Below are 18,059 nucleotides of genomic sequence, written 5' to 3' on the forward strand. Positions count from 1 at the left end.
CCTTAACAGAAAGTGGTATGTCCAGGCGATAAGAGCACCAGACACCCCTATAATATTATGTGATTGACTCCTGTGCGCTTTTGGTTAGTACTCGAAGTTGCAGTAGACTGTCAGTGTGAGAAAAGTACGTCGTGTGTGCGACAACGAGCAGAACCGTCATTCTGTCGGACCATCGGACACACGCGCAGTCGATCTACTTTCTGTTGGTTACGTGCATTTGTTACGCTTACAGGTGGGTATGCTTACCTTTTCCGTAAGTACAGTTAGCTCACCGTTCAACTAAGGGCACAACCCGCCATATGTGCAATTTGTCCGTACGTTTTTTTTGGGGGGGGGGGGGGGGGAGGCCACGACCACGTATTTCTGAAAACGTTCAGGCCGTACAGGGCAGGCGCATCGCCCGTACTGGTACGTACTTACGGGGGTTGAATCCGCAGCCCGATGGCACACAAAGTTTTGCCTGCACGTAAAGTTCTATGGCGTGTCTGCGTGCTCCAAAATCCGTCGGATTCCCTACGAGTTCGTAGGGAGGCGGTACTTACCACTTACGGATCCCAAAAGATTGCTCACGTTTTGGCACGTAGACAGTACGTTTTTAATTGCACGTACGGCGGGTTGTGCGGCTTGTGCCCTTAGCTTTAGTCGTAGCTGGGCCGCTCCAATATACGTAATTGGTCGCGTGGATCGTTATTTACTTTTTAGAGTTAGCACTTGGAATAGGGTAGTCGCTTACTATACTGATTATTTGTCATTTTGTCACTTGCTAATCTCTCCCGTATATCTCCAAGCAGATAAAGTGATCGGGTTTATTTTGTACACCCATTCTAGTGGGAGTCAAAAGGCAAGAGAGAGCGCACAAAATAACCCCGACCCCTCAGTCTGATTTGAGATGAAACATCAATACTACGAGCATCGCATTTCAGCCAAGTTTGTACTCAAATGCCATTTTACGAAAAAGTCAAACTTGAACCCTAGAAACCCTTATTTGTAGGTCTCTACCGTCATAGAGCTTTCACCGTGTCCCTTTTGGCTTTGAGGTTACGTGTAACTAAATTTGAGATGGCACGTTCGTGTGTTGGTGGGGGTGGGGGGGGGGGGTTATAACGGCCGTTGGAATGTCATGAACATCCTGCGCCGTCTGTACAAAAAAAGGGAGTGTTTGCAAGTCTGTCAACCAACGGTCATGCGTTGTCGGGGGGTTCATGACGGTTTTCAGATTACCATGAACATCGTGTGTACAAAACGTGCAGTGTTTGCAAGTCTGCCAATTAACGGCTTTCTAACGGTCATGCAAGTCTGGCTATCAGCGGTTCATAACGGGTTTCAGATTACCGTGAACGCCGTGTACAAAACGTGTAGTGTTTGCAAGTCTGTCAAGCAAGGCCATTACGCCAAGGAGAGTAAAACAACCTGTCGCCAGCTGAGAATTTTAGGGCCCAACATTACCCTGATATTACATCTTCAACAGAAAGATGAAGGCAATATTTGCTTCCGTACGTTGTTCTTTGAACAAAAGAATAAAAACTTCGGGTATCATATGAATAAAAATACTATATAAAGGCGTTTGTCATAGGAAGCCCCACTCCCTAGTCTTTATTACACTGAGATCTAACATATACAGAGCAGTACTACTGGGTGCGCACCTATATAGACTAGGAGTGTCAACCCTTCATACCTGCCATGTTTGATGACTGTCCTGGGAGAGAAGAGTCTAGATGTTTAGCCCTGTGGTTTAAAAGTATTTTTGTTTTGCCGGATTTGTCCCTTTTTTGCCCACGTGCATTAGTTTTGTAGTCTCCAGAGGATGTCATCCATGAAATTAAGACAGTGTGGCCTAAGGAAAGTAAATGGGGGTGTGAGTCTCGAAATTCATTTTCTTCTGCGTTAAAATCTTTTTATTTCCACTTGCAGGATCAACATGTTGAGCTCAATGAAGAAGCATGTGGAGAAGAGGGTGGAGGGGGTGAGGTCGATGCTTGGAACAGCGGACACTGTAAGTCGTCTTTCCCGGGAAAAAAGTTTCCTAGAAGAATCTTTATCAGCTGTGCAATTACCGTAGCTAAAGACTCTACCATCTATAAGTTAATTAAGGGTTATTATAAGCGGAGAGCATTAGAAGTTACATACATCATCCTTACATGAAAATGGAATGTTCTATAGCTGACACTATCATTTGGATGGCATCTCCTGAGAAAGGCCTGCACGAGCAACCTCCATGGAGGAGCTCCACAGAGGTCCTCCATGGAGGTTGCTCAGAGGGTCATCCAGCCCCACCCTGATGTTCCGATATGATGGCGCGGATCAAAGCATGGACGTACACGGACTACGAGTTTTGACCGAGACGTACATATACTTGTTCTAGAGAACGTCGAATCTATCAAACAGTCTTTCGTCTTTGTTCTAGCGCACCGCCTACTTACCCTTTCTAGGTACCCTCTTCTTTCCTGATTCATTTACATGCCTCATTCAAGATTCAGGAAAACGACGCCCATAATAGCAGAGAGGTACCCATGAAAGGTCACTAACAGTACTTAGTGAGTAATGGCATGCTTCAACACAATAGCGCCTGCAGCTGCCTTCATTGCCACCACCTTTATTTACCCTTATGACTCATGTGCTTGTGAGTCATTGCCACCACCTTTATTTACCCTTGTGAGTCATGTGCTTGTGAGTCATTGCCACCACCTTTATTTACCCTTATGACTCATGTGCTTCTACAGGTGCTCACTGGTGCATTCAGACATTTTTTGTCCCCATCGTTTGGAGTTACAAGGGCACGAAGCGTCATAGTAACCTGAACAACACGCTTGACAAGCATGTTTGCCGAATTTCACACTTCAGTACTGTAGAAATCCAGAGGGGCGAGTAAGCTAAGAACAGAAAGAAACAAACATGCCGACATCCGGGATCGAACCCGGGTCGGCAGATTATAAGTCACGACCGCTATCACTGTCGCCACAAAAGCTCAGAGCTCCTTGGCAAGGACGGTAGGCGGTACTTGAACACCACTGTTACACTACTAATGGTGAGGTATATCTGTCTGCTGTGTTGCACAAGATGAAGTACCACATGTTGGGCTGAAGATGTAATTCCTGTTTGGTAACGTTAGCTGTTCGGAGGGTCATTTCAGTTTGAGTTGACTTGTTGCTCATATCGATTAAGGACGTTGCTACAAGGTGTTCTGTCTGGGAACGTGCCGACAATTTACCATGCTATAAAGTTGAAAATCTGTGTAACGGGTGTCTCTCACACAACACAAAATCTGTACAAACTGAGTCTAAACAGGTCTGAGAGTGTGAGGAAGAAACAACCAATCATTAATAAGATATTGCCGATAATCCGGGCACTACCCGGAAGGCCGTAACCTCTAATTTGAATCGACCGCACCGTTTCCCTCTCAATCAATGAGGAGCGCCTGTATTTATAATCTTGGCCCAAGTTTAAGGATATATCCGATTGGCTAATGAGGACTGTTTTTTTAACGATATTTTTAGTCGTTTTTATCGGGTTTTCTATTTTGTCATTTTATCTTGCTGTCTCAATACTCTCCAAGCAGAGGTTAGGCTCCGGCTGTTTTTTTAACGTTATTTTTAGTCGTTTTTATCGGGCTTTCTATTTTGTCATTTTATCTTGCTGTTTGGCTGGCGGACATCTAACCTCAGCTTGGAGAGTACAAAAAGGTGAGCGTTTCAATTAGTCAGTCAATCAACACCATAAAGCCAAGGTGTGTAAAAGGTCCAATATCACCATGATAACAGCGTCAACAGAAAGATGGTTAGTCAATAATTGCTTCCGTTGTCATTTGTAGGAATGGAAAGGTATCAAATAAGTTACTCTGACTTTTGTTTGCCTTAGAAAGCCCCACTCCCTAACTTGAGTTAGTCGGCCAAATATCACTATGATAACATCGTGAACAGAAAGATTAAGTCAATACTTGCTTCCGTTGTCCTTTGTAGGAAAGGAAAGGTATCAAATAAGTTACTCAGACTTTTGTATGCCTCAGAAAGCCCCACGCTGAGTATTAGTGGCAGACGGACACGTTCCTCAAACAACTTGGACTTGGTTCATTGTAGAACAGAACGATATAGAAACAGCGCTGTCCCGTATATGGCACGTTTGGTCAACACATAATGTCCACTAGTTGGGAAAACAAACTGCATGTTAGTTTCTAATGACTAAAAATGTGTTTATTTTGCTTCGGAAAGATGGCTATGTTTTAAGATCCTAGGAGTGGCCTTGGGCTTTGCCCTCGGGGACCCCAACAAACTCCTCGGGTGGGCAGAGACCCCATATAAGCAGATGAATAGTTGGGTAAAGGTCAGTTATTAAGGGGAAACAGATGATGTCATCTCTGACCTCCCACCACCCCCCTCCTACGCCCTCCCTTGATGTCTCCCCTTCTCTCTTTTTTTCTCTCACTCTCTCTCTCTCTCTCTCTCTCCAGAATGAGCAAAAAATTAAAAAAATTTCAAACTTGTCTTCTTGATAGAAATTACAAACTGGGACTAAGCTGAGAGCGCATAATTTTAACCTGGCTTCTTGGCTTCTTGGGGGGGGGGGAGTAGAGGGATGTGCTCTGCCTCCCAACACCCTGCCCTAGACACAGTGGATAAAAGCCCACTGGTCCTACGGCGTCAACAAGGTCATGGGACAACTTTTAACTAAATACCTTTTTCTAGGGCATGGACGTCCTCATAAAAACCAAGACGGGGAACTACTTGGGCGCAGGGACTGACGGGAACGTCTACGTCACCCTTGTGGACTCCGAAGGAAAGAAGTCTCGCGACCTGAAACTGAACGTGCTTTGGAAAAATGACTTTGAAAGGGGGGCAGAGGGAGAGTAAGTAGCAAAATGTCACTAAAACTGCAGAAACAACTTTCTAAAGAAACATGTACAAACTGATAAATGTTGTAGTCGATTTATATCTATGTTGAGGTCAACGTATCTGAAATATGAGACGGTAATCGACATAGTGAAAGGTTTACGTCACACAAAGTGATGATGATGCACACAAAGTAAAGCTCTGACCCTTCTCAAGTTGAAATGACCCGAAGCCTATATATATCACGTGACTTGAACAGAAATATGACGTCAGCAACGGGCCAAAGGTGCCCTGCAGGCTACATGTACATGAGAGCCCATCGGCTATTCTTCAACAGAGAGACGGGGGCCGATACAGACTGTCGGACACCTTTGACTCGATGGTAACGTCAGCCTACCTTTCAGATCACGTGACATAGGCTTCGGGTCATTTCAGCTTGAAAGGGATCAGATAACATGCCGAAAACTCGTTGGAAAGCACTTTAATTTGTGTATGGAAATAATATGTAATTTGTTTTCAAATATTCATTCATCCATTCCTTCATTACAGGTACAGGCTGCGTAATGTTGAAGTGACCGCTCCTATTCGAGAGCTGAAGTTATGGCGGGACAACAGCTTCCCTCTTGACGACTGGTTTTGTCGGTCTCTCTCTGTCCAACTGAATCCAGACGACAACGGCCCGACGATCTACTTTCCTGTGGATCGCTGGATCAGGGCAGGTCAGTATCAGCCCACCGTCATCATCACCAACATCACCGCGTTTTAGTGCTCGTACTGACGCGGGCCGTCATTCACTTACGCTGTTAGGCGTAGGTACCAATTTATAAAAAAAGGGGGGGGGGGGGCTGCCGGACAGTTCACGGGCTATTTTTTGGGCACTTTCATGTGTGTCCCCTACGTGACTCCGTGGGATACCTTGCAGTTCCCTGGGTATTTTGTGGGCCCGGCCGGGGACAGGGTTGAATTTAAGGCGGATTTAAATCAACACGGGACCCGGTAACAAATAGACACCGTGACCTACCCTTGGTGTACCCCGAAGAGGCACCTCCTAATTAACCCCCCCCCCCCCCCCCCACACACACACACGCTGGTGTCCGCTGATCCCCCTCCCAACTGCAGCCCGTCTCAACAAGGTCTCACTCAACTGGTTTTTACAAGCCATGGCTTGCCCCTTGTCCTCTCTTCCTCTCTGTACCTCTTCCTATCGGGCACCAGCTAAGTGGCTGCTGCATTCGCCAGCGTCACCCTTGCAAGTCCCAGCCTTGGCATTCGCACAACGTGACAGCGAAAACGTTGTCTTGCTCTTTGCACGAGCGTGAAAAGTTGAGGTTGCCTGGTTGACCAGTCCTAGTACGGTCGGTCCGAAAGGTCATGAGTTTTTATTCATTATCCCCGATTTCGGCCGCAGTCGTGGCGTCGGTGTGGCGTAACTGGTAGAGCGTCGGGCTCAGACCAAACCCAAAGGGTCCGAGTTCGATACTCGCCATGCTCCTCCCCCCTTGCGACGACCTTAGGAAATGCACCCCACACGATTTAAACATCATTACGGTGGAGCGACGCCCACAGAGCCTCTTGGCTAATATGTCGAAAGTGTGCCAATCACACATGGATTTGGTGTGCCAATTTGCCACTAAGAGCCGTCAATTATTACTTTTTTCTTGTCACAGGTGGGTCTGTGTGGCTGGTTCCAGGCGGCTGCTGCCTTCCCCAGGACGACACCCATCGCGATGAGAGGCAGGAGGAGCTCTCAGTGATGCGGGAGCGCTACAAGTCCTTCATCCACACGGAAGGCCTTCTGCCAATGGTATGGTTTCATCGGTTTCTTTTTGTTTATTCAATTGCTTTTTTGCTGGTTGGCGTTTAAAATAATATTTAAATTGCCTTACTTCTCAACAATGGCCTCCTATGACGTATAGGGCAGTCCTATCAACGACCATGTGTTAGAATAGACTAAGTGTGCAAGATCGCAAATACATTATAAAGGTAATCTATGTCATACTTTGGCCGTGATAACATTCGATACGGGTGTTCCGGACCGGGTGACAAATATAGAATACAACACGGTGTATTCCGTATCACCCGAGGTTCCAGCCCCGACCCGCGGGAGGGCTGGGACCGAGGGTGATGCGGAATACACCGTGTTGTATTTTATTTATGTCATGCCCACGTGAGAAAGCACATATTTCCATGCGAAATGCACCAGAAGTTGAAAAAATGTTGTGTCCTCGAACAAAAGATTGTGACAACAGCAATTCTAACGTCTGAATCCGGTATTCGAATCTTCAACCATGCCGTATTCGGCCCGTTCGAAATAGTTCGATTTACTCGAAGGAAGCCTGTGTGATACAACTTTAGAACCTGTATGATACGGAAAGTTATCACACAGTCCGGAACACCCGTTTCGAACGTTTTTGCGTCACAGGTATGACATAACTTGGGTTATCACACAGGGTCTTCTGTAATATTATCACACGGGCCTCCATAGAATAATTCGAACGCACTTAGAGTGCGTGTGTCTCTGTCGAAACTTCGAATACCGGATTCGGACGTTGGAACTGCTGTTGCTACAATTTTTGTTCGAGGACACCAAACCCAACATTTGGCGCATTTCACATTGAAGCGTGTCTAAGGTGGGTATGACGTAAATAAAACACAACACGGTGTATTCCGCATCACCCTCGGTCCCAGGTCCCAGGTACCTCAGGTGATACGAAATGCACCTTGTTGTGTTCTAGGTGTAAAAGCCTACAAAGGTTACAATTTCATATGATGAAGTTTAACCATTGCCTTTGCCCGGTTATCATAATTCTTGTCATGGATACGGTAACTTTACTAAAATACCCTGCCATTTTTCTCTCTCGAACAGCTGGAGATACTACCAATAGAGGCGAAGTTTTCGAAGACGCAAATGGTAATTGTCACTTCAATTAACGCTAAGTATACCCAGAGCAATCTGTGCTGCACATCGAGATCTCACATTAGGCTTGTTTGTTTGTGTGTTTGCTTGTATGATTGCATACCCGGTAACCCACTTAATACGAGTTGCATATCTGGACAGACCTATTTGACACACTCTCCATTTTTTCGAGAAGTAGTATCCTTCTCTTTTCTTTGAATGAGTAAATTACCTAGCTCCGGCTACGGACGTCTGTCGGATAGGACGTTTGATGGAGGTCCCGTATTTGGGGAAAGACACAACCCAACCAAGTAAAACCCGCTATAACAACGTTACATAACCTACGAAAAAGGTAGGGGACCTTCCCAGTGTGAGTGGATCAAAACCATTCCCGAATTTCCCGACCAGCCCTCGTAACCCCTGCCTCGCGTATGGACGACCTGGGGTCCCCTATTCGATCATGGTTCTATTTCCAACACCTCCGTCAAAAACAGCGCTAGCGTTTGTAGGACGGAACTGGCCGCCGCCGCCGCTGTATAGCTGATAGTACATATTGCTTTACACATGCATCCTGCCTGCCAACAAAGTAATGCCATGCAGTGGCTTTCCCTCCCAAAACAACTGTACTCGGTAAATGCAGCCTTCAACAGTTAAAGAAGGCATAGCATTTTTCTTTGGCCATTTCTGTCCCCTTGGGGCTGTTTTGACGGAGGTGTTCGAAATAGAACAGGGGGTTCTGTTTGTTCGATATAGCGTTCGACAGGACTAGTCCATTGTTCAAACACAGCTTACTCTTGACATAGCTATTAACATAAATCCCCTTATTTCTTAAAAAAACATTTGCAGTTGTCCATGGCTAAGTCGTTGGCTATACTTGGCATGACGAACTTGGACATTATCTGCGCAAGTTTCTTCCACCAAGACGGCCGGTGGGAAACTTTTGACAGCATCGACCAAGTCTTTCTGCCAGGGAAAGTGCCGAAGGTAGGAGAAAGTGAATGGCACAATTATCCTCCCATTGGGGTCTGCATAGTCTTTTCCGTACGGCGTAAGCTGTCTGCTTTGATTTTCCGTATCTCGTATGGAAAGTCGTCTTATAATTCACGTAGTTTGTAGCGAGGCGACCAAATGTCGAGTACTTGCCCACCTCGATATTACCGTAACACGTTACGTTAGGGTGTTGTTCTGAATTCAGGGTAAAGCGTTGCTGGGTGTCCATTCCGTTGGGTTTAAGCACATTTAGTGTAGTCTTTGTGGATACAATCCCATTTTCCCCGTTTTGATTTTTGTTGATTTGATTTATTTGCACATAAAAAAAAAGGAAATACACAAAGTAAAGATAAATGATACATAAAAACCGTGCGGGAGAGAGGGAGAAGCCAATATAGGCTTGTGGGAGCCCTGGTCCTAACAACTACTGAACACAATTCGAAATAATTGAAATGGATAACAAATCATAAATGAGTAACAACAATTTTCGTATCAGTTTCTGGATTGCAATCGCCCTTACCTCAATGAAGTTTAGACATCAAGGTAATGGTCAGACGTTTATGGCAGCATCCACTGCCACGATCAATGGGTGTGCAAAGGAGTTGATTTTTAGTCGTACTGTTCTTTTTTACTATCTTAAAATTGTCTACACCTCCTTTGCATATAAGTATCAATTCATTAGATGTATAGAACAAGCAGACATAGGGTATAGAACAAGCTCTTTGACAGATCTGCTCAGTGTCAGTAATTGTCACTGAAGAATGGTAGTCCAGAAAAACCGGACCTGAAAAAATTCGGTGAACCGGATATTGGACCTATTGGAAAATGTACAGACTATATGATCAGGCATTCACACGTTTCGGGGCTTATCGGTCTAGCAAAATAACAAGAGCGAAGTAGAGTAGAGCCTATAGTCATTCCTACCAAGTTCTCCAGTTACAGTTAGCCTTGTAGGATTTTAAAACACCAGTGGGATTGGAATACTACACAAAACAGATTTCTTTGTTGCGAAATGGACCATTGTTTTGAGTATCATCCATCAAAAAGTTCTCACTTACTGAATCAGGTCCAGGTTCAGGTCCGGACCTGAACCTGATCCCCTGGACCTGAATCGGACCTGGCCCTGAATTTTCTGTACCGGTACCCACCCCTAGTAGTGCATGCTGCCTGGAACGTCTGACAGTTTGCAAAATCATATCCTGTTTCTTGAGTGATTGATATTTGACGCATTCGCCATTTTTGGTCGTCAATAGGGGAAAACTAACTGGAAGACCGACGAGAACTTCGGCTCGCAGCGCCTGACGGGAACCAACCCGACATCCATCCGAGTGTGCACGGAGATTCCCGAAGGGTAAGCTGAGTTAAAGCAAGGCTTCACAAAAATACTAACCTGGGTTTCATCAGAAAGTTACATGGGTCTAGTTTGTCTCTATTTTCTATAAGACAGAAAAGAACAATGTGGTTCTGAACTAGAGTTAGTTATTTCAGAAGATAAACTTTAGGTAGTTCCATAGCATAGGCATAGCCTTTTTGAGGCCGTAGAATAGGGGCAATCGGTAGTTATATCCACCATGTCTAAAGCCCCCTTCACACGAGAGCAAGAATGATCCAGAATACCGTCGGAATTAAAATCATTTTCTATTCCTGGCAATCCGTAGTGTGTTCCAGAAATTCTCACTGCATTCCAGCTATTCGTGCCCATTCTTTTGGCTGCCCCGAAAGTTTTTGACATGTTAAAAACTGTCGAGGTGCATTCGAAGTGTAGAAATATCCAATGACATTCAAAGTGGATTCTAAGTGGATTCTAAGTATTCTACCTGCAGTATGACCGCATTCTACGGGATTTCAACATTATTCGACACAGTCTTATCTCATTCGATGGAGAACCGAAACGGCAAGCCACTTCGAATCCTGCCAGAATGTGGCCAAAAGAATATCTGGAATGCAGTGAGAATTTCTAGAATACACTACGAATTCCCAGGAATGGAAAAGAATTTTCATTCTGACGGCATTTTGGCTCATTCCTTCTCGTGTGAAGGGGATATAAGGTTCATTTGGATTTCCCACCCGAATGGCCCCAAATGTGGCACGAATTTTGCAAATACTTCATTCTGGCTGGTTCTGCTTGATTCCTGATAATTCGGTTTCAGTATGAAGGCCCTATTAGGCACAGTCTAGGTAGATGGAGCCCAACCTGTCGTTCCAACGCCTTTTACATTCTCAACCATAGCTAGGAATACCTGGATGAAATGAGGAAAGTCGTGTTAAGTGCCTCTCCCACGGGCACAAGATCGGTAGTTTGACAGGATTCGAACCCAGGACCACTGGGTTCTGAGCCAGGTACCCTACAATTACGTCCTGCGACCCCACCTGTTACAATGTTTGTGCTGAAACTTGACTTGACTTTCCAGGTTCGGAGTGACGGCGGCCATGGTTGAGCCTTTCCTGTACGGCCTGAAGCTGGAAGACGCCCTGCAGAAGAGTCGTCTGTACTACGTGGATCACACCATCATGGGGATCACCTCCATGGCCAACAAAAGGACCCCCAGACCCGTGAGTACTCTACTCAGGCATGTGTTGCACAATCTCTGGCTATCTGGCTGGGTCTCCTCCCCGGAGTTTGTGGTTATTCCCCTCTAACTTACGAGAACCATTCCCTATCCTAGATTCAACAATGGGAGCTCAGCACGATTCTTCATCACTATGAAAATCCATCCAATAGGAGATGCTAAACGCTTGCCTTTGTCAGACTAGTAAGTGCTCGATTGTTTTCTCGTTTGCTTACACAACAAAACTGTAAACTGTCTGAGGCGTACCACACCAGTTTGTACGTGAAGCTCTGAAAAAAATTATGTGCCCGTCCACTGCTACCGGACGTGATTTTGGAAACACGTGATTGTAGTAACAAGTCGTATGTTCCTGCGTCTGGGAGGGGGGAGAGACGGGGGACGACACAGGTTACCTGGCACCTACGACCCATTGCACAGTCACGTATCTCCAGCTTGACGTCACGGAAGCTGCAGTAGACGGGTTCATTCCTCAAAGTCAGCTGAAAGTCCTACCTACGTTGTTGGTTATGTCAAGTTTAGTTTTTGTAATAACGTCATTTACCAACACAGATGAACTTTAATGATAACATACATCTGTCCTGTAAAGATGTGCGCTCCGTACGGCCTGTTCTTCGTTAACGAGAAGAAGGATCTAGTGCCTGTGGCCATCCAGCTGTACCCTAACACAGGGGAGGAGAAACATCCGGTAAGTGTCCACGCTATTATTTACCTCGGTCAAGAAGGTTATGTTTTTAGCAGCGTTTTTGTTTTGTATTTTCATTTGGTGCTATAAGACCCCTCCTCCAAAAAAAAGAAAGTCTGAGAGTCCCGTGGGGCCAGTCTGAAAGTGCCCACTGTCCGTAAACTACCCAAGTTTGGTTTGGGCACGTGACTGTTACATAAACCATTACTATTGAAGTTTGTAATTATGTTTCGTATGACATACGTCAACTTCATTAAGGTTAAAAAATCTTAAGATATAAAAAAAATCGTTTTTCAGGTGTTTCTGCCGAGTGACCCGCCCAACACGTGGCTGCTGGCCAAGATGTGGTTCAACTGCGCAGATGCGTGCTATCACGAGGCCGTCCCTCACCTTGGTACGTTTTATTTGTTTATTTATGAATCTTTATGGTAGTCTCTTTTATTCTCTGAGTATCTGATATTTTTTTAAGTCCTGACTTTCAACTCAGGTACTTTACTGTTTTTTGTTTCTTGAACTGGCAACTCGATACCATAACTTGATGCGCGATACCAACAACCTACTGGGACTAACCGCTACCTAACCAGCGCTATACCAACAATGATCAAATCATTGAACGAACTGTAGACTATGTATATACGCATATACTCCACCAGGAGTCAGGACAATCTGTTTTTAGCTAACGTTATATATAGGTCAAGTCAACCAGTTTTAGCATGATCAGACTTTTAATATGTATAGTTTTAACCCTATTTCAATTTGCCTTTTAGACATTGCACTCGAATCTGCAATATTTATCCATTATGATATTTATGCTTCACGTCTTACTTGTATTGTTTATGCTACAATTGTACAAATGTTCTTGTGAGTAGCAATAAGGTGCGATACTCAATGTAAACAAGCCTGATAATTCGGCTTTCGAGCCGCAAGTTGGCTGTGAAACAAATAAACCATTCTTTCACAATCGATTCTGTCTCCGGTTCCAGGTTTCACACATCTGCTTGTGGAGGCCTGTAACCTGGCGGCTAAGCAGAACCTGTCCATCTCCCACCCCATCCACCGCCTCCTGGAGCCGCACTTCATCTACATGTTCCATATCAACAAGTGAGTCTCGACGCGAAAAGATGCAGTGACTAAGTATAGCAAAACGGCTTCTGTCATGTAGCGAAACGACTTTGGCCATGTAGCAAAAGGACTATCATGTAGCGAAACTAATTCCTTCATGAAACTGAATGACTTCTGTCATGTAGCGAACCGACTGTTATATAGCAAAATAACAAACACCATGTAGCCAATTCTGCCATGTAGCCAACGACTTCTGCCAAGTCGCGGAACGACTGTAGCGAACTGACAATGTGGCGAAACGACCGATTACCAGCGCTACAAGAAGCTATCACGTAATGAGTTATTCACATTCCTCGAATCAAGTACAACAGATTTTAAAAGACTCAATGCTACAGGCAAATTTGATTATATATTCAGATGTGACAACTCCCACAATGCTAAAATAGGTAAATATATAAAAGATTGCTTTGTCATAAGAAAAAATGCCGAAACTCATAATTAGCCCCACTCGGTTGTAGTACAATGTTTTAGGCTAGCTCTCATTGTTTTAGAAATAAGGATGTCAAACTCCATTCTATATTCATAATCTGCATATGTACTATGTTTAATACTTGCTTTAGTAATTAGGATGATAAGTTTGTTTCTTCTTTCTTTTGCCATACATTGTACCGTGTCTTCTTCTTCTAATAAATTATCCCTTTTGCATGCATCCCCCCAGTCTGGCCCAGCGAACACTGATCGACCATAGCCTGGACCAGGTGACGCAGATAGGAGCGCAGGGGAGTTTTGAGCTCCAAAAGCATAGGTGAGGCGAAACGTTTATTTCATTTAGACTCCTTCGCAGATTTCTGGCAGACCTGTCCTTTATGGTGGTGGTGGTTGAGGGGGGGGGGGGCGTTGTGGCGCTCATTCGCGATTTTCAACATGGGATGAGGGCTACTAAGGAGTTTCCAGAGCAAAAAGAGACTATATTTGATAGATACTGTTAATTAGTTGTTACCGATAATATAGCCCTTTTTTATTAAGCCCTGTGACACATTCAGGACCGACCAGTCTCCTACCAAGGTTGGTCCATAGATTCAACAGGATTCTGATGAATAGCTTTCACTGAATGCTATCCTAGCTGCAGTTTGCTCCTACGATCGCATCCGAGCAAGATATGACTTTCCTGACTTGATTGTCCTGAATATATGTAGTTGTCTGGCTCGGACGCCTAGCAGGCAGTCTCGTCGACCAACTCCCAACCACAGATGACCAAATATTCTTGCTAACCATCGTGAGGAACATGGTTGGCTATGTGTGACATGGGTTTGATGTACCAGTTCGTCTTTTCGACTGAAACAGGGTGAAGACTTGGCGGCTCGACAGGGAGGGTACTCTGCCAGAGGACCTGAAGTTCCGTGGCGTAAGTCATATTTGCTCAACATGTCTGAAGGCTTTCTAGGATTATGGATTTTCATTTTATTGCACTACACACTGCAAGTATGCTTAATCCTCTAATGACTATCTATACCTGTATGACCAGTATCACCACCAGTTGGTATGACAAACCGGTAGTCTCCAAGTAGACCCTACGGTGCCTAAGAGATAGTGTCAAAGCTGGCAAGGGGCTTAGTATAGCGGCACCAGGTGCCCGTTTGACTCCCTTTGGCCGGCTATACTTCTTGGCCAGCTTCGATATTATCTCTTAGGCACCGGAGGGTCTGCTTGGAGACTAGCAAACCGGCTTCTGTATCTATATAGTCGGTATAACTGTCTGTCACTGCCTCTTAATTACCTGCCAAACCGACGCCAGGCACCAATTGTTAATTACACGTGGGTGGAGTGAGGAAAGTCGTGTAAATTGCCTTTCCCAAGGAAACAAGATCGGTAGCGTAAATTTAAAGCTTTTGAACCTATGACCTCTGGACTCCGAGTCAAACAACCTACAGTTATGGCTAAGGGCACAACCCGCCGTACGCGCAACTTGTCCGTACGATTTTTTGGGGAGGCCACGTCCGCCACGTATTTCTGCAAACGTTCAGGCTGTACAGGGCAGGCGCGTTGCCCGTACTGGTACGTACGGGGGGCGAATCCGCAGCCCGGTAGCACACAAAGTCTTCCCAGCACGTAAAGCTCTATGGAGTGTCTGCGTTCTCCAAAATCCGTCTGATTCCCTACGAGTTCGTACGGAGGCCGTACTTACTACTTACGGATCCCAAAAGATTGCCCACGTTTTGGCACGTAGACAGCACGTATTTGGACGTACGGCGGGTTGTGCCCTTAGCTTTAGGCACACGTCCTCAGAACACAGTTTTTCGCCTATGCGGATTTACATGGTTAAGGACCCCAAATTGAGGAGGTTCGACGCCTAAAAATTCAAAACAGGGTGCAGAAAGAATCAACTAGAATCTAATTTGTTGAAGTGCAGGGTACAACCTACAAAATATCTGAAAATGGGCATAGTTCTTCTATAAAGGCATATTGATTTGACCCCCAGCGGAGGTCATGGAACTGCAGGCGACGCACAGGCAGTACTCGGTAACAGTATCAAGGCGCAAATTCACGCCGGCCGAAAAAGCAACTTATACAGTCTCAAAACTTATATATTCCTCTACCATTCAAGAATAACTACGGCCTTTGCATCCCTGTGAGGCACTACATTATACCCGACCTACTACTAGTATTGGGGACGAGGGTCGCGCATAGATAACGGTTACAGTGTTATGAGACCTTATGTCACTGACCCTCCAGGTGAATAATTGTTCCTGTTTTGTTTGATTTTGTCCTGTTTTGTATACGGCAGGTTGCGAACGCGGACGATCTGCCGAAGTACTACTATCGCGACGATGCCCTGCCCACCTATGACGTCATCAAGAAGCATGTCACCCTTGTTGTGAACTACTTCTACAGTCCTGATGGTGACTAGACCTGCTTTAAATGTATTATCAAAAGTAAAATTTGCTAGAAGTGCACTTTGAATGGATTTGATGTCTTTCTCACTTTAACATTTTCCCTGCTTCTCAGGCCCGCACAAAATGAAAACAACCAAAAAAGAATTGACTTGGTTCCTCAAACACTATTACTTGATATTGGATGATATGATCGATGCTTGTGTCATAAAATCACACCGACACCGACAACGACACACACACACACACACACACACACACACACACACAATGACCTTCTCCACACTCACATTTACACACACACACACACACAAACTCGCACACATTCACACACACACACACACACACACACACATACACACACACACAACCTCGCACACACACACACACACACACACAAACTCACACACACACAGAGACACACGCACGCACATATATATATATATATAGATATATAGATAGATAGATATGTAAATGTGAAAATGTATGTGTATATGAAAATATTGTGAAGGTTTGAAACGTTATTTCTGAAAAGAAAGATGCCACATAACCATTGTCCATTGTAGGGGAAGGCAAGTGCACCAAACTGGACGCAGATCATGAAATTCAGGCGTTTGCGAAGGCCCTTGTCGAGAGTGGAATCCAGGTAAGTGGTGGAATACCTCGGATTATTTAAAACACGCTGTATAGTTTGGTTATACTTTGATCTTACTAGGTCGAGTAAGACGTTCGGAGAAACAAGATGGCGTCTGCATGACGCAGAAGTCCACCATGGAAGCGCTCATTGTGCGAACGAAAACAATACAGTTTTCACCTTTGATTTCATTTGATGTTGATATATGTCTGGGGTTATCTACCCATGCCACATTATAACATTTGATTCGTTTTGATCTTGGAATGTATAATTTAGTTTTTTTTTGCTTTTGTTGCGAAGACTTTATGGGAGTCTGTCTTTTGTCTGTATTTTGTTTGGTTTTGTATTTGTGTATTATTCATTTAATGAAATATTCCAAAGAAATAGAGAAACCGTGCCCTTACTTGCACCCAGGGTGTTACAGGAAACGGCAAGTTGTCCATGTCCGTCGATGAAGTACTCCATCATCCTCACGTCTTGTGTAGTTTGGTGTCTTTTATATCAGTCCTGCCGTACCCCGATTTGGAAATGGTACGGAGGCCTTACCAAAGCATAACCGGAGTTTTACTCCCACCCAGGGAGTTCCCGGAAACGGCAAGTTGTCCACCGTGGATGAGCTTGTGCAGATCCTGACGTGCATCATCTTCACGGCCAGCGTGCAGCACGCAGCCGTCAACTTCATGCAGTGGGACCAGTACGGCTTCGTGCCCAACATGCCGCTCGTGCTGGAGGGGGAACCGCCAAAAAATAAGGTTTTAAAGTAGCAAACTGTCTTTAATCTATCTTGTCTTATATTTTCTTTTATTGCCGCTTGTACTAGAGGGAGAACCGCTCAAAAGTTCAATTGATCTGTCTTATATTGACATTATTGTCTTCAAAGAACTGTGAAAGAGATATGTACCGTTTAAAACTAAGGTAAAGCGAACTGTCTTCAGTTAACCCTTTCAACAAACCCATGTCATGCCCCAAAAAGGCAATGGGGGTGGGGGCTTTAACTTACCTTTGAATATCTGATGGGCTTTTGCTTTTCATCAGTCACTATCAGTCAGATCCTATATCCCAAAGCCTGACAACAAAATGTATCCAGTTGCTTCTGTATAGTGAATTATTATATTACAATCCTATATTTTCACCATTACCAATTAGCAAGAAGCTAGAAGAAGCAACTTCTATACAAGAGTAGATCTATAACACTTTTACATGTATGTTTTGTCTTTGTTGTGACATGTTTGTAGCTCTGTTGGGCAAAATGTACAATAAAGGTCTTCAATCATTCATTAGAGCTCTTTTGACATGTAGGAGGCCCTGACGGAACAGGATGTCCTGGACGCGCTCCCCTCTAAGTACCAAACTCTGCGGATAAACCTGCTGACGGAAGTGCTCAGCGAGCGCTCCACGCAGCCTCTGGGGGACTTCGAGGTGAAATATCTGCAGGGGGACAAGGCGGAAAAAGTCCTCAATTCGTAAGTTCGTAAGTTAAATCATTGTCCTTGGTGATATCATTGTCCTTG

General features: G+C 44.8%; 1 protein-coding gene across 1 annotated transcript in view; it reads left to right on the forward strand.

Annotated features, from left to right (window-relative positions):
- The first annotated feature begins 1,918 nt into the window (after positions 1 to 1,918).
- The window catches only part of LOC118430783 (polyunsaturated fatty acid lipoxygenase ALOX8-like), a 16,816-nt gene continuing 675 nt past the window's right edge, over positions 1,919 to 18,059 (forward strand). Inside the window, exons 1-17 of the mRNA XM_035841805.1 lie at positions 1,919 to 1,963; positions 4,680 to 4,840; positions 5,373 to 5,542; positions 6,491 to 6,627; positions 7,690 to 7,734; positions 8,566 to 8,703; positions 9,963 to 10,060; positions 11,121 to 11,262; positions 11,866 to 11,964; positions 12,259 to 12,355; positions 12,945 to 13,062; positions 13,742 to 13,828; positions 14,368 to 14,428; positions 15,809 to 15,923; positions 16,481 to 16,560; positions 17,127 to 17,300; positions 17,848 to 18,011. Of these exons, the coding sequence (XP_035697698.1) occupies positions 1,919 to 1,963; positions 4,680 to 4,840; positions 5,373 to 5,542; positions 6,491 to 6,627; positions 7,690 to 7,734; positions 8,566 to 8,703; positions 9,963 to 10,060; positions 11,121 to 11,262; positions 11,866 to 11,964; positions 12,259 to 12,355; positions 12,945 to 13,062; positions 13,742 to 13,828; positions 14,368 to 14,428; positions 15,809 to 15,923; positions 16,481 to 16,560; positions 17,127 to 17,300; positions 17,848 to 18,011 (1,931 nt within the window). The remainder of the gene's footprint in view (positions 1,964 to 4,679; positions 4,841 to 5,372; positions 5,543 to 6,490; positions 6,628 to 7,689; positions 7,735 to 8,565; positions 8,704 to 9,962; positions 10,061 to 11,120; positions 11,263 to 11,865; positions 11,965 to 12,258; positions 12,356 to 12,944; positions 13,063 to 13,741; positions 13,829 to 14,367; positions 14,429 to 15,808; positions 15,924 to 16,480; positions 16,561 to 17,126; positions 17,301 to 17,847; positions 18,012 to 18,059) is intronic.

The sequence above is a fragment of the Branchiostoma floridae genome, chromosome 14 (assembly GCF_000003815.2).
Source record: "Branchiostoma floridae strain S238N-H82 chromosome 14, Bfl_VNyyK, whole genome shotgun sequence".
NCBI classification, from domain to species: domain Eukaryota; kingdom Metazoa; phylum Chordata; class Leptocardii; order Amphioxiformes; family Branchiostomatidae; genus Branchiostoma; species Branchiostoma floridae.